The sequence below is a fragment of the Ornithorhynchus anatinus genome, chromosome 16 (assembly GCF_004115215.2).
Source record: "Ornithorhynchus anatinus isolate Pmale09 chromosome 16, mOrnAna1.pri.v4, whole genome shotgun sequence".
NCBI lineage: Eukaryota > Metazoa > Chordata > Mammalia > Monotremata > Ornithorhynchidae > Ornithorhynchus > Ornithorhynchus anatinus.
This window is the reverse complement of record NC_041743.1, coordinates 41,374,171-41,397,088: the sequence shown is the minus strand read 5'-3', so window position 1 is coordinate 41,397,088 and position 22,918 is coordinate 41,374,171. Positions and strand designations below refer to the sequence as shown.

The window sequence follows — 22,918 nt, the reverse complement described above, 5'->3', positions numbered from 1 at the left end:
AGCGCTCAGTCCAGTGTTCTGCACATAGTAAGCGCCGATTAGACTGTAAGCCCGTCGTTGGGCATGGCTGGTATCTATCTGCTGCCCAATTGTCCATCCCAAGCGCTCAGTTCAGTGCTCTGCACATAGTAAGCACCTATTAGACTGTGAGCCCGTCATTGGGCAGGGCTGGTCCCTATGTGCTGCCCAACTGTCCATCCCAAGCGCTCAATCCAGTGCTCTGCACAAAGCAAGCGCCGATTAGACTGAAAGCCAGTCACTGGACAGGACTGGTCTCTCTCTGCTGCCCAACCGTCCATCCCAAGCGCTCAGTCCAGTGCTCTGCACATAGTAAGCGCTCGATAAATACGATCGAATAAATGAATGGAGGAGATTCTGGGCGCCCCCTCCTCCTGCAAACGTGGTGTTGCCGTTCGGGGTTAAAGTTAACGGGTCCCCGGCAGGTCCCTCGCGCTCCCCTCCTCTCAACGGCCCGGCGGGGGGGGGGGGGGGGGGGGGGGGGGAGGGGAGGGAAAACCGGGACAAAGCCACGGCCGTCCTCCGTCCACGGCCCCGCGCTTACCCGCGGCCAGCAGCTGCATGGCGTGGGTAAAGGACGGGTCCAGCGAGTCCTTCTCGGCCATGAGTTCGGGCAGGTACTTGTTCTCGGGCTCCATCCTGGCGGCGGCGGTGGCGGAGGGCGGCAGGAGCGGGGTGGGGGCCGGGGCCGCGGCCGGGCCGCCCCCCGCGTCGGGTCCCGCGCCCGTGGCCGACGGCGGGAGCAGGGGCGGCGGCTGCGCGGTGGGCGCGGCGCGGGCCCCGCCGCCCCGGGGGCCTCCCCCGCCGCCCCGGGGCCGGGGAGGCGGCGGCGGCTGGCGGGGCGGCGCCTGCCGCGGCGGCGGGTGGACGACCGAAGGATCCTTGGCGCCGCGGCCCGGGGCCCGGCTCAGCCGCGAGGCGGGGTCGTCCCGGCGCTTCATCGGGCCGGCGAGCAGCGGGCCTGAGGAGAAGGGGGGCGGGGAGGCCCGCGCGGCGGCGGCGGTGGCGGCGGGGGGCGCGAGCGGCGGGGAGGCGGGAAGGCCCGGCACGACGGCCACCGGACGGCCGCGGGACGATCCAGTGAGGGCGAGAGGCTCCCGGAAATGGCGCGGCGCGCCTGCGCAGTCCCGCCCACGCCCCATCCCTCCCGCCGCCGCCAACGCCAACAAAGTCCCCGACAGCCCCACGACGCCTGCGCCTCGCCGCCGCTCCATGGTCGTCCCCTCCCTCCGCGGGCGACGGCGCCTGCGCGGCCCCCGGCGGAGGGAGGGGGGGCGCCCTGCCCTCCGCGCAGGCGCGGCTCCCTCGGGCGCCCCCTCGCGCTCGCCCGCCCACGTGACCCGCCTGGAGCCGTTCGCCGGGCGCGGGGGCGGTGGAATGTCTTTGTCTGCGCGCGGCCCCGCCCCCGCGCGCGCGATCCCGTCCCCGAGAGCGCGCGCGGGGGTGGGGGCGGGGCCCAGAGGACCCGGCGCGGCCCGGGCCGGGACACAGTGCTGGGCGCACAGTAAGCGCTCAAGAAATAATCTTTGTTGCATTTGTTAAGCGTCGACTGTACCCCAAACACTGTTCTAAGCCCTAGGGTAATAATAATAATAATGATGATGGGATTTGTTAAGCGCTTACTATGTGCCAAGCACTGTTCTAAGCGCTGGGGTAGTAATAATAATAATGATGGGAATTGTTCAGCGCTTACTATGTGCCAAGCACCGTTCTTTGCGATGAGGTAATAATAGTAATAATAATAATGATGGTATTTGTTAAGCGCTTACTATGTGCCAAGAACTATTCTAAGCGCTGGGGTAATAATAATAATGATGATGGTATTTTGTTAAACGCTTACTATGTGCCAAGCACTGTTCTAAGCGCTGGGGGAATAATAATAATGATGATGGTATTTTGTTAAGCGCTTACTATGTGCCAAGCACTGTTCTAAGCGCTGGGGGAATAATAATAATGATGATGGTATTTTGTTAAGCGCTTACTGTTCTAAGCGCAAGGGTTATCATAATCATGGTAGTTGTTAAGCACTTACTATGAGAAGCAGTGTGGCTCAGTGGGAAGAGCCAGGTCTTGGGAGTCAGAGGTCATGGGTTTTAATCCCAGCTCCACCACTTAACTGTGTGACTTTGGGCAAGTCATTTCACTTCTCTGTGCCTCAGTTACCTCGTCTGGAAAATGGGGATTAAGACTGTCAGCCCCACGTGGGACAAACTGATCGCCTTGTATCCCCCCCCACCCAGTGCTTAGAACAGTGTTTTGCACATAGTAAGCACTTAACAAATGACATCATTATCATTATTATTTTGTGCCAAGCACTGTTCTAAGCGCTGGGGAAATAATAATACTGATGGTATTTGTTAAGTGCTTACTATGTGTCAAGCACTAAGTGCTGGGGTAATAATAATATTAATAATAATGATGGTATTTGTTAAGAGCTTACTATGTGCCAAGCACTGTTCTAAGCACTGGGGTAAATACCCAAGTTAAGCAGGTCTGAAACTAGGCCTTGTCCCACATGGGGTTTACAGTCTAAGTAGGAAGGACTAGGATTTAATCCCCGTTGGACAGATGAGGTAACTGAGTCACAAAAAAACCAAAGTCACCAGCTCCAAAACTGGGATTATAACCCAGGTCTTTTGATGACCAGGCCTGTGGTCTTTCCACTAGGCTGCACTGTTTCCGAGCTAGTGACAACGGGGAATGACTTGTCCCCTGTACCTCCCAAACCAACTGTTCTGCGGGGAACAGAAAAGTTCTGGGGACACCTGGGGCACCTCACCCCATCAAACGGCCAAGTCACCGCGGGGAATGTTTCTGCCGAGAGTGGCAGGTTCCCGAAGGTCCGAATGGGCCAATCTCCCCGCTGTATCCTGTTCCACTTGAAGAAGATGATCCTCCTGAGGACCTTTCACTTCTCTGATAATGTGACTGATTGCATAGAATTAAAATACCCATGTTGCTAGGGTTATGAATTCCTTTCACGTACAGTACTATCCTCTTCTCTGGCTTGGACGTGTAATTGCCCCGCACCTTAGTCATCTTCCCAAAATCAATCAACAAGAATTTAGAGCAACCACAGTGGCCCCTGACGGCCTCGGGAAAACACTCGGGAATTGTCGAGGGGTAACTGAAATGATTGGTGTGGCCTGAGTGAAATGGATTATATATGGGAAGAGTGGATAGAGCTGGTGAGTTTTGAATAGAGCTGGGACAGTTTCTTCTCATACAGTCGCTCCCACAGGACTTTAATCTGTGAGCCAGTGAGCCCCGCCCTCTTTCAACAAAGGAAATTGCAGGGTTGTCGTCAAGGCGAAATATCCCTTGTAAAATTCATAAAAGAGGTTAAAAAAAGCCCACCAGCAAAACACCTCTCGTTCAAATCATCACAGCTTGAGATAGACCATGGAAGATACAGAAATAGCTGTGCTAATCACAGCCAAATCATTAACATGCATACGCTGCTATATTCAAGACCGAACACCTAATCTTTTCCGAGGTTAGCAGAACCTTGTTTCTGCTAACTGGGCTCCCTCGTTTCACCGTTGTCAATGAGTACTTATTGTGTCCAGAGCACTGTAGTATACGCTTGGGAGAGTACAGTGCAAGCAAATTGACTGAAACGTTCCCTGCCCACAACAAGCTTAGACTCTAGAGATGTTTTATCTGAACTCTAGTGAGTTGGTGAATTAATTTATGAAGAGGTCTGATGCCGACACTGCTACCCCTGACTGTCCATCTAGCCTAGACAGATCTCTATCAGTGAAGCTAAAATATTCATTAATTGCAGTTATGACACTTATTAAGTTCTTACTCTACACAAAATGCCAGAGCAGATACCGGGTTATCAGATTAGATGCACGGGGCTGAATCTATTATCCTGGCATTTGCCTTATACCAGTTTGACTACGGCATAAGTCGCCTTGCTCCAGTTTCTCCCCTGGCTAGTCCCGACTTCAGTTTACGGCCCTGATCCTTTCTCTAAAACATCATACTGCGCACATCCCTCCACTCCTCAGAAACCTTCAATGGTTGCCCACTCCTCTCTGCATCAAGCAGGAACTCTTGTCCACTGGCTTTAAAATATTCTATCAGCTCTCCCCGTTGTACCTATTCTCTCTCTCTTTTCCCTGTATCCCCCGGCTCTACGACTTCTCAAGCAACTCACTGTGCCCCATTCTCATCCCTCCGCACCCCACACCCTTTTGCTCATGCCCTTCCCCCCGTGTGGAACTCCTTCCCCCTTCACACTCAACAGGCCATAGGTCTCCCCATTTTCAAAATCCTCTGAGACCACACCTCCTCCAGGAAGCCTACCTTGGAAATTCTTAATCTTCCCACCTTTTATCCTCACCTGATGTAAGCTCCTTGAGAACAGGAATCATGTCTCTGCACACAGTAAACTCTCAATAAATACCCTCGATTGATCTCCCAGCTTCCACCTCAGCCCTACCAAGTAACTCAAGTGCTTAAATCCCGATAGCAATTATGTACATGTTTTACTCCCCATTCTGTAATTTAAGTGTTCGTCTCCCTCGCTTAAAGTAAACTCCTTGAGGGTAAGCATCAGGTCTGCTAACTCACTTGTACACTCCCAAGTGCTTAGGACAGTGCCCTGTACTTACACTTAAGAATATTACAGATAGAAGAAAGTTATAGAGTATATAAGATATGTACAAAATAATAATTGTGATCTTTATTAAACACTTACTGTGTGCCAGGCATTATACTAAGTGCTGGGGTGGATACAAGCAACTAGGGTTGGACACAGTCCTTGTCTCGGGTGGGGTTCACCGTCTCAAGCCCCATTTTACAGATGAAGTAACTGAGGCACAGAGAAGTTCATTCATTCATTCAATTGTATTTATTGAGCACTTACTGTGTGCAGAGCTCTGTACTAAGCACTTGGAAAGTACTATTCAGCAACCCCTACCCAACAACAGGCTCGCAGTCTAGAAGGGGGAGACTTAATGTTGGTATTTGTTAAGCGCTTACTATGTGCAGAGCACTGTTCTAAGCACTGGGGTAGACACAGGGGAATCAGGTTGTCCCACATGGGGCTCACAGTCTTCATCCCCATTTTACAGATGAGGTAACAGAGGCACACAGAAGTGAAGTGACTTGCCCACAGGAACACAGCTGACAAGGGGCAGAGCTGGGATTCGAACTCATGACCTCTGACTCCAAAGCCCATGCTCTTTCCACTGAGCCACGCTGCGAGACTTGCTCAGGGTCACACAGCAGACAAGTGAAGGAGCCAGGATTAGAACCCATGATCTTCTGACTCCCAGGCCCATGTGTTTCTACTATGCCATGCTGCTTCTCGAGTGCTACTTGTGATTGAGAGCGCATACTTAGGTGCTTAGGTGTTGCTAAAATGCTGACATGTTTATATGGGGGACATGTAAGGTGGGAAGATTAGAAATTAATCTGGGAAAAACGCCTGGAGATGTGATTTCAGAAGAGCTTTGGAAGACAGGGAGAACTTTGGTCTATGGGATCTGAAGCGGGAGGGAATTCCAGGCCGGGGGGAAGGTGTGAGCAAGAAGTTGGCGATGGAAGAGATGAGAATGAGACCCATTAAACCATGACTTGGAGAGGGTGCTGCTCCTCTCCTGAGTGACGCTTCTGAACAAGTGCTTAATATTAATAGCAGCCTCCTGGCTCTGCAGCCAGTTTCTCCTAAGAACCTGCATCAACCCGCTGGGGATAGATTTCCATTTTGGGAAGAAACTGGTAGTTGAGCTCAGCTCAGGCCCGAGACCGGCTGGCACTTCGAGCTGTTCCCGAAATACTAGTTTGGAGCATCAGGTCGACTTAGGCCCTGACTAACCCTCACCCACTTGTCTTTTGCCTGTGCAGTTATTATTATTATGGTATTTGTTATTAGTTGAACTCTTACTATGTGTCGAGCACTGTTCTAAGCGCTAGGGTAGACAGAAGTTAATCAGGATGTTCCCGCCTCTTCCAGCTCCCTGCCTCACGGGTATCGATCCTTGCCGCTCTCCTATCTACCCCTGCACCTCGACCAGGTTCCGTGACGCAAGCGACAACCTCCTGTCTCTCCCCACTTCGGTCCATACTTCACTCTGCTGCCTAGATTATCTTTCTACAGAAACATTCTGGGCAAGTCAACCCCCTCCTCATAAAGCTCCAGTGGTTGTGTATTAACTTCCGTAGCAAACAAAAACTCCTCACTATTGGCTTCAAAGCTCTCCATCACCTTGCCCCTTCTTATCTCACCTCCCTTCTCTCCTTTACACCCCAGCCTGCACATTTCGCTCCTCTGGTACTAACCTTCTCATTGTGCCTCGTTCTCACCTGTCCCACCGTGGACCCCGGCCCACATCCTACCTTTGGCCTGGAATGCCCTCCCTCCTCAAATCCACTAATCACACTATCCCCCTTCAAAACCCTACTGAGAGCTCACCTCCCCCAAGAGGCCTGCCCAGACTAAGACCCCCTTTTCCTCAGCTCTCTCTCCCCTCTGCATCGCCCTAACTCACTCCCTTTGCTCTACCCACTCTTCCTCCCCCACAGCACTGTGTATCTATGTACATACCTATAATTCATTCAATAGTATTTATTGAGCGCTTACTATGTGCAGAGCACTGTACTAAGCGCTTGGAATGGACAAATCGGTAACAGATAGAGACAGTCCCTGCCGTTTGACGGGCTTATAGTCTAATCGGGGGAGACAGACGGACAAAAACAGTAGCAAAAAATAGAATCAATGGGGTGAACATCAACAAGGTCAGGGTGGGTTAACCCAGACATACAGAAGACACACAAAGCTGACTCCAGAAAAGACACCATATACACATTCACATACATGCATACCCACCCCCTTTTGCCCCTCACCTGACCTCCACCTCCCGATGCAGAGGAGAGGAACCCGATTTCAAAGTGAACCGCTAACCTCCATTTTCATGGGAAAGCAATGTCCTAAGCCACTCCAAGAGATCTCCATGTTTTATACTTAATATACAGAGGCAGAGGTCTGGAAGTCTACCTGCCCATACAGGAGCTTCTGGGCAGGGTCGGAATGGCTTGGCTTTAAGCAGCCCCTCCTCCTCGCCTCAAAATCAGCAGCTGCGTCAGGTGGGCAGGAGTAAGCAGGAACTGTCTGGCAGGCTGGTGGATTTTCTGAACTGATGTTCATGGCCACCTTAGCACTTTGGGAAGGGAGAAATCAAATCCCAAACTAACAGCCCCCTAACACTTCAGAGACCAGAACTCTTCTACACCTAACTCGCCGATCAACCCTAGCAGCGTTTTCCAAATAGGTTACCCACAGATACGACTCAAATGACAAGGATCGACACGCAAAACTGCGGCAGCGGGTCCTGACTATAATTCTATGTATTTATATTGATGACTGTTTACTTGTTTTGCTGTGTATATATCTATATCCTATTTATTTATATTGAGGCCTGTTGTTTTGCTATCTCCCCTCTTTGGGACTGTAAGCCCTGGGTGGGCAGGGATTGTCTCTCTTTATTGCTGAACTGTACTTTCCAAGTGCTTAGTGCTCTGCACACAGTAAGTGTTCAATAAATACAATTGAATGAATGAATGAATAAAAGATGCCAACTCTGAAGGATGCTGAACCTGGTGGGAGGAGAGGGAGGCGTGCTCGGTGACCACGCTAATTTAAGTGCCGAGGTCCGTAATTTCCTTTATTCATTTACATGTCTAGACTTTAAGTTCATCGTGAGAAGGGAGCATATCTAGCAACACTGTTATATGGTACTCTCTCAAGCCCTTAGTAAGTGCTCAGTAAATATGGCTGATTGACAGAATACCATAAGCGAGGCTGAAAAGACCCCAGATTGGGTCTTTCTACCCTGTTGACACTTCTGAAGCTCGTCCCCCCAGATCAAGTCCCACTTTACTTGCTCCCCACTAAAAGCCTGACCCTTTGCTTCTACTTTTCCCCATTTTTCTTCCCTCATCCCTCACCACTCCCCTCTGCAGACTTGTATATCGTGTGTCCTTCAGGGGACTTCTGCAAAGGGACACGCCGATTCTGCAGCTGGAACCAGGTTTCGAGTTCCTCCAGCACCCGTGGGCCATGCTGCACAAGGACATTTTTAGTGCCTGAGCCACAGCTTAGATCATGCCTCAGCCAAGGTTCCTCCACTTTGGGAAGGAAGCAGGTGAGTTAAGCCTTCACCGTCCTATCCACCCCAGCTCTTTTATAAAAAAATGTTAATGCCTTCTCAGTCCTCTCCTCCTCTTTCAGTCCCCAGTGACTTTTCTGGATCCATCCTATTAAGCCTGGGCCTAAAGTGCTGTGAGCTACTGCCCTCTTAAGGCTTAACGCAGGCTGATAACCGACTGGATCAGGGTTCCACTGCCCTATATCCACGCAGCTGTCTCCAACTTGGGAATTTCAGGCAGAAAATTTATTTTTTTAAAAAATGGTATTTGTTAAGCACTTTATTATGTGCAAAGCACTGTACTAAGACCCAGGGTAGTACCTCCCTCCCTTTAGACTGTAAGGACGTCGTGGTCAGGGAATTGTGTCTGTTTCTTAGTAATAATAATGGTATTTATTAAGTGCTTACTATGTGCCAAGTACTGTTCTCAGCGCTGGGAATACAAGGATATTAGGTTGTCCTACGTGGGGCTCACAATCTTAATCCCCATTTTAGAGATGAGGTAACAGGCACAGAGAAGTTAAGCAACTTGCCCGAGGTCACACAGCAGACAAGCGGCAGAGCCGGGATTAGAATCCACGTCCTCTGACTCCCAAGCCCGGGCTTTTGCCACTAGGCCATGCTGCTTCTCGTTTCTGCTTTATTGTTGTATTGTACTCTCCCAAGTGCTTAGTACAGTGCTCTGCAGACAGTAAGCACTCCACAAATATGATTGACTGACTGATTGACAAATTAATTAGATTGGACACAGTCCATGTCCTGCATGGGGCTCACAGTCTTAATCTCCGTTTTACAGATGAGGAAACTGAGTCCCAGAGAAGTCAAGTGACTTGCCCACAGTCACCCAGCTTACAAATGGCAGAGCTTGAATTGAAACGCTGACTTAGTGGATAGAGCATGGGCCTGGGAGTCAGAAGGTCATGGGTTCTAATCCTGACTCCATCACTTGCCTGCTGTGTGGCTTTAAGCAAATCACTTCACTTCTCTGTGCTTGTTACCTTAGCTGTAAAATGGGGATTAAGACTGTGAGCCCATTTGGGACAGAGATTGTGTCCAACCCGATTTGCTTGTCTCCACACCAGTGCTTAGTATAGTGCCCGGCACATAATAATAATATTAATAATTATTATTCATAATTATGTTAAGTGCTTACTACGTGCCAAGCACTGTTCTAAACACTGGGGTAGATACATGATAATCGGGTTGGACCCAATCCCTGTCCCATATGGGACTCACAGTCTTTATGCCCATTTTACAGAAGAGGAAACTGAAGTGCAGAGAACTTAAGTGACTTGTCCAAAAGTCACACTTTCATTCATTCATTCAATCAATCGTATTTAATGAGTGCTTATTATGTGCAGAGCACTGTACTAAGCGCTTGGAATGCTCAATTCGGCAACAGAGACAATCCCTGCCCAACAACGGGCTCACAGTCTAAACAGCGTGGGGAAGCAGCATAGGGAAGCAGCATGGCTCAGTGGAAAGAGCACGGGTTTGGGAGTCAGAGGTCATGGGTTTGAATCCCGGCTCTGCCACTTGCCAGCTGTATGACTGTGGGCAAGTCACTTCACTTCTCTGTGCCTCAGTTCCCTCATCTGTCAAATGGGGATGAAGACTGTGAGCCTCACGTGGGACAACTTGATTATCCTGTATCTACCACAGCGCTTAAAACAGTGCTCTGCACATAGTAAGCAATTAACAAATGCCATTATTATTATTATTATTATTATTATTATTATTATTATTATTATTATTATTATTATTATTATTATTATCCCAGGGCTCAAACGAGCCACAGCATCAGGAGCCAAATCGGGCGGGCGGCTCGGTGCCATGGCGCTGGCCGGCCAGGAGAGGGCACTAACACCACGTCGGCTCTCTGCTCCGGGAGGCTCAGAGTCAACTTAAATCATCAATAATCATTAATAATAATCAACTTAAATCATTAATAACAAGCATTAATGATAATAATCAATAATAATAATAATTCTTAATCGCTTACCGTATACTAAGCACTGCTCTATGCGCTGCAGTAGGTGTCGGACACAATCCTTGTTCATTCATTCAATAGTATTTATTGAGCGCTTACTATGTGCAGATCACTGTACTAAGCGCTTGGAATGGACAATTCGGCAACAGATAGAGACAATCCCTGCCCATTGACGGGCTTACAGTCTAATCGGGGGAGACAGACAGACAAAAACAATAGCAATAAATAGAATCAAGGGGATGTACATCTCATTAACAAAATAAGTAGGGTAATAAAAATATATACAAATGAGCAGATGAGCACAGTGCTGAGGAGAGGGGAAGGGAGAGGGCCCCTTGTCCCACATGGGGCTCGCAGTCTAAGTAGGAGGGGGTGGGATTTAATCCCCATTTTACAGATGAGGTGAAGAAGGCGCAGTGTGACTTGCCCAAGGTCACACAGTCGACAGGAGGCGGAACGCAGGGCCTCTGACTACCAGGCCCATGCTCTTTCCACTAGGGCATGCTGCATCTCTAACTTTAGGGCAGTGTTCCTTAAACCAAGGGCCAGAACCCCCAGAGGGAACACCATGGCTTCGGGTGAGAAAAAATGGGGTATGGGGTAGAGTGAGTGTGAGGAGGCAGTGTGGCCTAGTTGAAAGAGTATGGGGCTGGGAGTCAGGAGGCCTGGGTTTCAATCCCAACTCTGCTATTGGCCTGCTTGTGAACTTGGGTAAGTCACTTAACCTCTCTGGGCCTGTTTTTCTCATCTGTAAAATTAAAGTGAAGATACCTGCTCTCTCTCTCTCTTTAAATGGTACTTACAGTGTTAAGTGCTTACAATGATCCAGGCAGTGAACTAATAAGCACTGGGATAGGTACAAGATAATCAGGTTGGACAACGTCCCCGTCCCACATGGGGCTCATAGTCTAAATTGGAGGGAGGAGAGTTTAATCCCCATTTTACAGATGAGGTAACTGAGGCTCAGAGAAGTGAAGTGATTTGCCCAAGGTCACACAGCAGGCAAGTAGTGGGGACGGGATTAGAACCCAGGTCCTCTGACTCCCAGGACTGTGCTCTTTTTCCATTAGGCAACAATTATGCTATAAACCCTATGTGGGAAAGGGACTAGGTACTAGATCCAATCAGATTAGCTCATTGTTTGGCATATAACTCTAGACTGTAAGCTCTTTGTAGTCAGGGAATGTGTCTACCAACTCTGTTTTATTGTATCAATCAATAAATCATTGGTATTTATTGAGCACTTATAATGTGCAGAGCACTGAACTAAGGGCTCAGGAGAGTACAGTACAACAGAATTAGAGGACAAGTTCCCTGTCCATAAATAATTTACACCCTATAGTCTATTGTACCCTCCCAAGCATTTAATACAGTGCTCTGCACACAGTAAGCACTTAATAAAAACCATTGATTGATTGACTGATAAGTGTTTAATAAATATCCCAATAATAATAGAAAAAGTAAAGTGGCCATTCTTTTGGTTTTCCATCAGCAGTTTGGTTTTCAGCTGACCTGTCCCCTGACAGGTTCTGGATGTGGGGGTGGGGAGGGGTGATCAGTTTCTTGAGGGGCGTCCATGGCGAAGCTAGTATCGGGAGGGACGGGTGAATGAGGGTTAGGGGAAAGGGGAAGGAGAAGTCAAGAAGGAGAAGTCTACAGGCAGCGATATGGCTTTCGATTTCAATGCATGAGAAGAGCACAGCCGGAGGCAGAACTTAGGAGAGTCTCTGCTGGTGCTGCGAAAAAGGAGGCGGACACATGAGTGGATGTCAGTGAACCCTGGGGGAGCGGGGGCGCCGAGTGGCGGAAGCTGCATTTCCGCCTGAGCAAGAACACGCCAAAAGCGTGGCCTCCTTGCTGTCGGCTGTTGTGTTCACTACTGCTTCTGGGTTGTGGACCTTTTCACCTTCCCTTCCCACCCCCCCACGCTCTACAAGCAGCCCATAAAGGTCAAACCAGCCCCGCTTGCCCTGGGGGAAGCAGCGTGGCCTAGCGGATACAGCCTTCTCTCTGACCTCCCTTCCTCCTCTCTCGCCCCACTCCGGTCTATTCTTCACTCCGCTGCCCGGCTCATCTTCCCGCAGAAACGATCTGGGCATGTCACTCCCCTTCTTAAACAACTCCAGTGGTTGCCTATCGACCGCCGCTCCAAACAAAAATTCCTCACTCTAGGCTTCGAGGCTCTCCATCACCTTGCCCCTTCCTATCTCTCCTCCCTTCTCTCTTTCTACCGCCCACCCCGCACGCTCCGCTCCTCTGCCGCCCACCTCCTCGCCGTCCCTCGGTCTCGCCTATCCCGCCGTCGACCCCTGGGTCACGTCCTCCCGCGGTCCTGAAACGCCCTCCCTCCTCACCTCCGCCAAACTGATTCTCTTTCCCTCTTCAAAACCTTACTTAAAAATCACCTCCTCCAAGAGGCGTTCCCAGACTGAGCTCCTCTTCCCCCTCTACTCCCTCTGCCATCCCCCCTTTACCTCTCCGCAGCTAAAGCCTCATTTTCCCCTTTTCCCTCTGCTCCTCCACCTCTCCCTTCCCATCCCCACAGCACCGTACTCGTCCGCTCAACTGTATATATTTTCGTTACCCTATTTATTTTGTTAATGAATTGTACATCGCCTTGATTCTATTTAGTTGCCATTGTTTTTACGAGATGTTCTTCCCCTTGACGCTGTTTAGTGCCATCGTTCTTGTCTGTCCGTCTCCCCCGATTAGACTGTAAGCCCGTCAAACGGCAGGGACTGTCTCTATCTGTTGCCGACTTGTTCATCCCAAGCGCTTAGTACAGTGCTCTGCACATAGTAAGCGCTCAATAAATACTATTGAATGAGTGAATGAGCCCGGGCCTGGGAGTCACAAGGACTTGGGTTCTAATCCCACTCTGTCACTTGTCTGCTGTGTGTGACCTTGGGTAAGTTGCTTAACTTCTCTGTGCCTGAGTTACCTCATCTGTAAAAATGGGGTTGAAGACCATGAGCCCCATGTGTGTCCTGATTAACTTGTATCAACCCCAGTGCTTAGTGATGTGCCTGGCACCTAGTAAGCGCATAACAAATATATTTTTTCTAAAAAAAAAAAGCCCCATGTGGGATATGGACTATGTCCCACCTGAATAATTTGTATCTATTCCAATGCTTAGAACAGTGCTTGACACATAGTAAGCGCTTACTTACTTGTAAGGGTACCCACAACTTCTCTAGAATACCTTCCCTGACTAAGCTCTCTTTTCCCGTACTCTCTATCTCTTCTGTGTCACCTACGCACTTCGATCCGTACCCTTTAAGCACTTGATAGTCACCCCATCCTCAGCCCCACAGCACTTATATCCCTATCCGTAATTTCTTTAAATATCTGTCTCCCCCTCTAGACAATAAGCTCCTTTATGGGCAAGGAAACCTGTCTACCACCTCTGTTGCATATTATTCTCTCAAATGGTTAGTCCAGTGTTCCGCACATAGTAAGAGCTCAATAAATGTCATTGATGGATTTCTTTTTCCTAATGTTTTTTACTGAGCACTTACTATGTGCCAGACACTGTACTAAACTTGGGGGTAGATACAAGATATGAGGTAACTGAGGCCCAGGTAACTGAAGAGACTTGCCCGAAGTCACACAGCAGACAAGTGGTGGAGCCAGGATTAAAACCCAAGTCCAGGTCCTCTGACTGAATGCTCTGCACACCATAAGCTCTCAGTAAATTCCATTGATTTATAGATCACCCATCCCCTGACTGGGCTGGGGCAAGGCAGAAACAGCATGACTGAAACAGCATGGCCTAGTGGGTAGAGCATGGGCCTGGGAGTCAGAAGGACCTGAGTTCTAATCCCAGGCCTCCACTTATCTGCTCTGTAAGTCGCTTCACTTCTCGATCCCTCAGTTATCCCATTTGTAAGGATGAAGATTGTGAGGCCGATGTGGGACAGAGACTGTGTCCAACCCCACTACCCCAGAGCTTAGTATAGTGCCTGGCACATAGTAAGTGGTTAACAAGTACCACTGTCATTAAGGCATCACATTTGTGGGACTCAGCTTGGGACAGAGCAGGGCTCTAGGGGATTGGATGGAAGAAGGGAATAGCACATGCCTAGAGAGGCCTCTCCTGCCATCACTGGAGCCAGGGCCCAGAATTCCTGTCCTTAAGGGTACCTCCCTCTTGAGCAATGGGGCTCTGGCCTGGAGTCCCTCTGATGTCACAGCCGGAGAGTGGCGAAGTGGGAGTTGGGAAAGCTGGTTTTCCCGGGCAGAGTAGAGTTGAACATATTCAGCACACTCATGGGGGTACTTAAAGCAAGTCAATCCAACAGTGATTTTTTTGGGGGGGAGGGAGGGGGTCCTGAGGGTACAAAGAGCTTGGGAAAAATACAGAAACAAGACTCGCTCTAGGAGTGTATCTGCCCTCAGAGGAGCTTACAGTCTGAAGGGGCAACTGGCAAAAATGAATTATAAAGAGTGTGTTTTTTCCTTGTGTTTGACTGGAATTTGGACTAATAGCTCTGCTGGGATCAGTTGAATCAAGCCCTTCTGAAATCAAATCTGGGAACAAGTCTACCAACTCTGTTGTACTGTACTCTCCTAAGCACTTAGCACAGTGCTCTGCATACAGTAAATGCTCAGTAAGCACCACTGAATGATTGAAATCTCCTCCAGATCCTCCCCAATTAGTTTCTAATCTCCCTCATCCCCCCCTTGAGCTCCCCCCAACCCCAGCTGCCATTTTAGCACTTCTATTCCACTTGAGCACCTTGCCGTGGTATTTTATGTACATATCTCACACACCCTATTACTCAAGCACTAACTCCCTTTTCCTTCTTCCGCCTACTGGCAATCCTTCTCTAGCCTTTAAGATCCTTGAGGGCAGGGATCTTATCTACTCTCCTGAGCTCACCCAAGCACTCAGCACGGTGCTTTACCCCCAATGGGTGCTCAATAAATGCTCTTGATTGATTAGGTGGTGCAGAGAAGACTCTAGGATGGCTTGAGAGTGCACATGGTAAGTGGGTTTGAAGGTGGAGCTGGAGGGACCAAAGGGGTCAGAAAGGAAGATGGAGTCCACTCCAGTCAGGCAGTCAATTGTATTTATTGACCGCTTACTGTGTGCAGAGCATTATACTAAGCACTTGGGAGAGTTCATTATAACAATAAACAGACACATTCCCTGCCCACACAAGCTTACAGTCCACAGATGGATGCAGGAGGATTTGGGCTCCGGCCTGGTGAACCACGTAGGAATCAGAGTTGGGGTGAGTAAGGAGTAAACCCAGGCAGATCAAGGCTAGTGGAACATGATTCCAGTCACTTGCTGTCGATATGGACATCCCTGAGCCTGCTTGATTTGGTCCAATCAGTAGTCCTGATTCAGTCCCTCTAGATGGTAAACTCATTGTGGTCAGGGATTGTATCTGTTATATTGTTATAATGTACTCACCCAAGTGCTTAGTACAGTGCTCTGCATGTAGTAAGCGCTCAATAAATACGATTGATAGTATATATTGAGTGCTTTCTGTGTGCAGGCCACTGAACTGAGAGCTTGACTTTGGTGTACAAATTCCCTGCCCACAGGGAACTGTCCCTCTGGTTGGGGAGAGAGACACTAAAATAAATTACAGTTATGGACATAAATGCTGTGTGGCTGAGAGTGGGGTGAATAGACTGTGAGCTCCTTGGAGGCAGGGGTTGTCACTATTGTTGTATTGTACTTTCCCAAGCACTTAGCTCAGTGCTCTGCACACAACAAGCGCTTAATAAATATGATCGAATGAATAAAGGGTGCAAATCCAAGTGCAAATCCTTCCCAGCCTGGCTTCTCTTGCAGGAATGACTCTGCAGGGATATTTATAATAATAATAATAATGATGGTGGTGGTGGTATTTCCGGGCTGCTTGGCATTTCCCCATGCAGATTTGGTCCTGTGGAAAAGAGCTCAATCCTATAATTGTGGATGGAACAGCCCTTTGGTCCGAATTGAATCAACAGGCAAATGAACAGTCAACAGAATCGAGTCAATTGAGAAGCAGTGTGGTCTAGGGAAAGAACACAGGCCCTGGAGCCTGAGTTCTAATCCCGGATACGCCACTTGTCTGCTATGTGACCTTGGGTGAGACACTTAATTTGCCTCAGTTACCTCATCTGTAAAATGGGGATTAAGACTTTGAGCCCCATGTGGGATAGGGACTGTGTCCAACCAGGTTATCTTGTATCTCCCCCAGCACTTAAAACAGTGCCTGGCACATGGTAAGTGCTAATAAGTCCCATAAAAAAGAAAAAACAAAACCCCAAACTGTCAATTCTGAGTACTTCTTGGGCATGTTGTCCTGATAGTGTGTGGGGGGGAGTTAGAAGAAGGAGGAAACACGGTCCCTGCCCTCTGGGAACTGGCAGTGCGGAAAGACCAGACGTGCATGAATGCCCAAATGCCCCGAGAAACTTTAAATAGGATGGCAAGAACCAAAACTACAGTTGACGGAAAAATACGTCAGCATGGCATAGTAGACAGAGCACAAGCCAGGGAGTCAGAAGGTCATGGGTTCTAATCCCGGTTCTGCCAGTTGTCTGCTTTGTGGCTGTGGGCAAGTCACTTCACTTCTCTATGCCTCAGTTACCTCATCTGTAATATGGGGATTGAGACTGTGAGACCCACATGGGTCAGGGACTGTGTTCAACCCGATTTGCTTGTATCCACTCCAGCACTTAATACAGTGCCTGACACATAGTAAATGCTTAACAATGCCACAGTTATTATTATTATTACATAACAGTGAAGGGGTACCTAGAATGGTTAGGATGACTAAGCTGAATCAATCCGGGAAGGCTGTGGGGAGGACGTGGGCTCTTAGTGAAGTTTGATGGCCCATATTTGAAGGCCCAGAAGTTAACTGAGGCCTAAAGGGAGTGACTTAGTCCTTGGGTGGGGACAAAAGGCAGAATCCTATCTCCTCCCAGGGGATTCCTGTTCAGAAACACTGGAGTAGCCGGCCCTCTGTGCGCCTGGTTCTTTGATCCTTAGGAGAGTTTCTCTGGATGATTCAGAGTTTGAGAACAGGTTCTGCAGGCTCAGCCTTGGTGGGCTCAGGGTTCTCGGCAGAGGCCAGGAGGGGAGATGACAGGGGCAAGCGAGGAAGGAGGGGGATTCCTTCCTGATCCCTGAGGATGGTGTGCCACTGTGCCAGCCTCAAGTGGGAATTGGGCAGGGTTTGGGGACAATCCCTGCTGAGAATTTCTGGGTCTAGGCTGCCCAAGCGGGTGACCATTGCTGCCTCCCACCCTGTCAGAGTTAGTTTTTTTTTTCTCTAATGGTATTTGTTAAGGCGCTGTACTAAATGCTGGGGTAGATACAACTAATCAAGTTGGACCCGGCCCCTGTCTCACACGGGCCTCTCAGTCAACCCTATTTTCTGATGAGACCCAGAGACTTTAAGTGACTTGCCCAAGGTCAGACAGCAGACAAGTGGTAGAGCAAGGATTAGAACCCAGGTCCTTCTGACTCCCAGGCCCGTGCTCTATCCACTAGGCCTCTCTGCTTCCTCCTCCAGGAGTGGACGGTCCTTAGGTCCCGTAAGGAGGGCGACCTCCTGGTTCTGGCTAGGGGCAGGAGGGGGAAATGGTGGGATGGCCAACTCCGGATGGTGCAACAGAGAGGGGAAATGAAGAACCTCACAGAAGCTGGAGGTAGCTCTGCCAGAGAAGAGAGGATCTCTGCCAGGAGCAGTGGGATGAGATCCTGCTCGGCCCGTTCTCAAACTCTTGAGTCACCGTGGCCCCCTTCCTCCACTCCTCCCCCTGCCACCCCCCAGAACCCTTGATCAAGGCATCATTCATCTTCCTCCTGCACCATCCCTGGAAGCCCGCCATCCAAACCAGCCTGCAGCTTCTCCCCCTCGCAACACCCCGCCACCCCTTCATGTGCCTCCCGTCTGCTTGAATTCCAGGCCTCTGAACCTTTCCCCTCCTCTCTCCCTCTCCGATCCCCCCCCTTCTCTCCCCCTTCCTCTCCCCTCCCTGTCCTTCCTCCCCCAGCCACCTCCCCCGCCCCCCTCTCGGCCCCGCCACACGGGATGAATCCAGAATCCGTTTCCATCCCCCGCAACACCCCAAGCCAAGGCTGCGACCAAGGCCCAGGGCCGTGTGTAGGATCGGCTACCCCATCGAGTGCGGAGGGTCCCCCGGGCCCCGGACCGGTGGTTCCATGGGCCCACCCCCACAGCTGGGGCAGATTTCCAAGTGTTCCTCTGGAAGCCGAGCTGGGGTAAACACCCGGAGAGGAGGAAACGGGCCAAGCAAACAAGCCCAGCGATTGCATCAGGGAGTCGGCTTTCAGGGAGCCGTGCTCATTGACGCACTCCCTGCCTTTTTCCCTACCTCGGCCCGCTGAGGCGAGCACACGTGGGCCTGAGGGGGAATGGATGCTCAGGGGCAATTGCATGAGGTGCCGGCTAACCCTCAGTGCCCTGGGAGCTTGGGGGGCTGCTACCCAAAGGGGGAGACTTTGGCTAAAGTGGATCTAGGAGGGAGAGAACTCAGCTGCCCTCTGGTTAATTCCCTCCCTCAAAATTCGCCTGGAAGGGAAATGTCATTTTCAAAGCAGAGGAAAGAGAATCAGAGGCAGGAAGTGGCTGAGAGAGAGTGTTACCCTGGGAGGGAGGCTATAGGCAGAGGATAAAAAGAGAGGGACGGGAGGGGGGATGGAGGGTCACCCAGTGTGGCCTAGTTGCCCCCTTTTAGACTGTGAGCCCATTGTTGGGCAGGGATTGTCTCTATCTGTCTTCGAAATGTACATTCCAAGCGCTTAGTATGGTGGTCTGCACACAGTAAGCGCTCAATAAATGCGATTGAATGAATGAAGGAATGAATAGAACATGGGCCTGGGAGTCAGACGGACCTGGGTTCTGATCCTGGCTGTGCCACTTGTCTGCTGTGTGACCCTGTGCAAGTCACTTCCAGCGTGGCTCAGTGGAAAGAGCACGGGCTTTGGAGTCAGAGCTCGTGAGTTCGAATCCCAGCTCTGCCACTTGTCGGCTGTGTGACTGTGGGCAAGTCACTTAACTTCTCTGTGCCTCAGTTCCCTCATCTGTAAAATGGGGATTAAGACTGTGAGCCCCATGTGGGACAACCTGATTCCCCTATGTCTACCCCAGCGCTTAGAACAGTGTTCGGCACATAGTAAGCGCTTAACAAATACCAACATTATTATTATTATTACTTCCTCTCTCTCTCTGTTATTTATCTCATCTGTAAAACGGGGACTAAGACTGTGAGCCCCATGCTGGACATGGACTGTGTCCAACCTGACTACCTTGTACATATCTTGGTACTTAGAACAGTGCTTGGCACATAGTAAGTGCTTAATAAATACCACATATATGTATATATAAGTATATATATAAAAGGCGATTTCCACTGTCCTGATGGGCCATCCCAATACCATATTTTACTGTCAAGTTTATTGCAGTATGTTAGCCTTCCTCCCCCGTCTCCCTTCACCGCAGACAAGGAAACAACCTTGTGAGAGCCTAAAGACAACGCAATCTGAACAAATCCAAACCCCCAAAGTCAAGCAATGCAAAAGGTGAGTGGTTGTCATGGTAACCACACTGCCAGTTGTGCCCGTAAATATATAGTTTTCTCTTCAAAAGAGCAGGGTGAGGGACTTCACAGCCTGAATGTTTGTATTTTCTGGCTGAGGGGGAACCTATATTTCTTCAGCTAATGGGAAATGGAGAATATTTTTGCATGTAATATTCCTCCCTTTTTTTTTTTGTGGAGAGGAAAAAAATTTTTCACCCTCCATCCTACCTGCTCAAAACCACAGTAGGCTAGAGTGCAGCCCTGATAAGGTATGCTGCATCTCACTGCATTATTTTAAATGTTTTTGAAAACTGCGCAAAATTGATTTTTCCCCATCACTTCTGCTTTGTATTTCTGTAGGTTTTTTTTTTCCCTCCAGAATTACCCAGGAGGCTTAAAGACGCTCAGACACCTGGGAAATGTCTGCATGGAAACTTTAGCTGCTATCTGTGCTTCACAGGAAAAAATAAAAAATAAAAATAACTTTTAAAGTGGAACATAAAAATTGTGTTTTTCACCTGGGTATAGCTAACAGGATTTGGCTCAAATTTTCCAAACTAATTTGGCTCTAGGTCTTAACCACTCACTGCCAGCTGCAGCATGAAGGGAACAGGTTTTCTGGAACGTAACAATGTCACAAACAAGTGAAAACAGGAGCTTATAATGGAAGCCCACGGCCTTAACTAGGATGCTTGTCACCCCCGATGCAGCATAATCTGTTGCTTTTGAACACTGGGCTTGTCAGATGCAGGTTTCTCCTACAATTAGTGGTACGTATTGAGCACTTTCTGTGGGTGGGGCACTGTAAAATTTTTAAAGCATTTAAAAATTTTTTAAGCCTTTTAAAATGTTTTATGGTATTTGTTAAGTGCTTACTATATCTATTAAATGTGCTGGGGTAGATATCAGGTTGGACACACTCCACACACATCTCACATGGGGCTCACAATATTAATCCCCATTTTACAAATGAGGTAACTGAGGCAGAGAAAAGTGAAGTGATTTACCCAAGGTCACTCAGCAGATGAGTGGCAGAGCTAGATGTCGGCCCGCCACCTAAAACTCAACATGAGCAAGACTGAGCTCCTCATCTTCCCTCCCAAACCCGGTCCTCTCCCAGACTTCCCTATCACCGTGGATGGCACGACCATCCTTCCCGTCTCTCGGGCCCGCGATCTCGGTGTCATCCTCGACTCGTCTCTCTCGTTCACCCCACACATCCTATCCGTTACCGAGACCTGCCGGTTTCACCTTTACAATATCGCCAAGATCCGCCCTTTCCTCTCCACCCAAACGGCTACCTTACTGCTAAGGGCTCTCGTTATATCCCGGCTACACTACTGTGTCAGCCTTCTCTCTGACCTCCCTTCCTGCTCTCTCACCCCGCTCCAGTCTACTCTTCACTCCGCTGCCCGGCTCATCTTCCTGCAGAAACGATCTGGGCATGTCACTCCCCTTCTTAAACAACTCCAGTGGTTGCCTATCAACCTCCGCTCCAAACAAAAACTCCTCACTCTAGGCTTCGAGGCTCTCCATCACCTTGCCCCTTCCTACCTCTCCTCCCTTCTCTCTTTCTACCGCCCACCCCGCACGCTCTGCTCCTCTGCCGCCCACCTCCTCACCGTCCCTCGGTCTCGCCTATCCCACTGTCGACCCCCGGGCCACGTCCTCCCGCGGTCCCGGAACGCCCTCCCTCCTCACCTCCGCCAAACTGATTCTCTTCCCCTCTTCAAAACCCTACTTAAAACTCACCTCCTCCAAGAGGCCTTCCCAGACTGAGCTCCCCTTCTCCCTCTACTCCCTCTACCACCCCCCTTCACCTCTCCGCAGCTAAACCCTCTTTTCCCCCTTTCCCTCTGCTCCTCCCCCTCTCCCTTCCCATCCCCTCAGCACTGTACTCGTCCGCTCAACTGTATATATTTCCATTACCCTATTTATTTTGTTAATGAAATGTACATCGCCTCGATTCTATTTAGTTGCCATTGTTTTTACGAGATGTTCTTCCCCTTGACTCTATTGCCGTTGTTCTTGTCTGTCCGTCTCCCCCGATTAGACTGTAAGCCCGTCAAACGGCAGGGACTGTCTCTATCTGTTGCCGACTTGTTCATTCCAAGCGCTTAGTACAGTGCTCTGCACATAGTAAGAGCTCAATAAATACTATTGAATGAATGAATGAATGAACCCAGGTCCTTCTGATTCCTAGGCTCAAGCTCTATCCATTAGGCCATGCTGCTTCTCATGCACTTGAGAGAGTACAATCTAATAAAGTTGGTAGTCTTGATTCCTGCCTTCAAGAAGCTTAGTCTTGTTTACAATCAAGGGCTGAAAGGGAGGTGTGGTGCTGTGTTTTTGAATCTGGCCTTATCGGGGAATCATCACTCTTCAGGGTAGGGCTGGGCAGTGAGCTTTAGTTCAGTGTTTTCCCAATCAATCAGTGAGTGATGTATATTGCACACTTTCCGGGTGCAGAGCTCTGTACTAAGCGCTTGGGAAAAAACAATACAACTGATTTGGTAGACGTGATCCCTGCCCACAAAGAGGTTACAGATTACTGAGCGAGACAGACATTAAAATAAATTACAGATAAGGAGAGCTGATAGAAGCTGAGAAGCAGTGTAACCTCGAGGATAGAGCACAGGCCTGGGAGTCAAAAGGACCTGAATTCTACTCATGACTCCACCACTTATCTACTGATGTGTCCTTGGGCAAATCACTTATTAAATCCTCTAGATTATAAACTCTTTATGAGCACGGAACAAGTCTGCTAATTCTGTTGTATAATACTCTCTTTAGCACTTAGTACAGCCCTCAGTAAATACAATTGATGATGTATTTACCTCATCAGTAAAATGGGGATTCAGACTGTGAGCCCCATGTGGCACATGGACTGTGTCCAACCTGATCACCATGTATCTACCCCAGCACTTAGAACAGTGCCTGGCTTATGGTAAGCACTTCGCAAATGCTTCTAAAAAATAGTAAAGGAAATAAGGAAATAAGGAAGGTCTAGGGTGAATATATATCAAAATATTTGGGGGCAACCCAACAGGAATGGCTAATGAGGAAATGGGGGCTTAGTCAGGGAGGGTCTCTTGAAGATGTGAGTAGGATAGTTTTGAAAGAGGGGTGAGCGGTAGACTGTTGACTCTGAAGGGGAAGGGAGTTCCAAGCCCGAGGGTGGACGTGGGCGGGG

The 22,918-nt window shown here is 49.4% G+C and overlaps 1 protein-coding gene and 1 long non-coding RNA gene across 3 annotated transcripts in view; one reads left to right on the top strand and one right to left on the bottom strand.

Annotated features, from left to right (window-relative positions):
- Positions 1–994, bottom strand: part of KHDRBS1 (KH RNA binding domain containing, signal transduction associated 1) — a 33,876-nt gene extending 32,882 nt beyond the window's left edge. The window contains exon 1 of one of the 2 annotated variants that reach the window (XM_029080744.2): positions 563–994. In XM_029080744.2, the coding sequence (XP_028936577.1) occupies positions 563–959 (397 nt within the window). In that variant the 5' untranslated portion in view covers positions 960–994. The remainder of the gene's footprint in view (positions 1–562) is intronic. The other variant, XM_029080745.2, reaches the window with a different exon arrangement.
- On the top strand, positions 524–20,222 carry LOC114817234. The gene is made up of 4 exons (XR_003765081.2): positions 524–635; positions 7,993–8,174; positions 19,600–19,726; positions 20,086–20,222. It is a non-coding gene; the product is annotated as an uncharacterized LOC114817234 (long non-coding RNA).
- Positions 20,223–22,918: the final 2,696 nt, after the last annotated feature.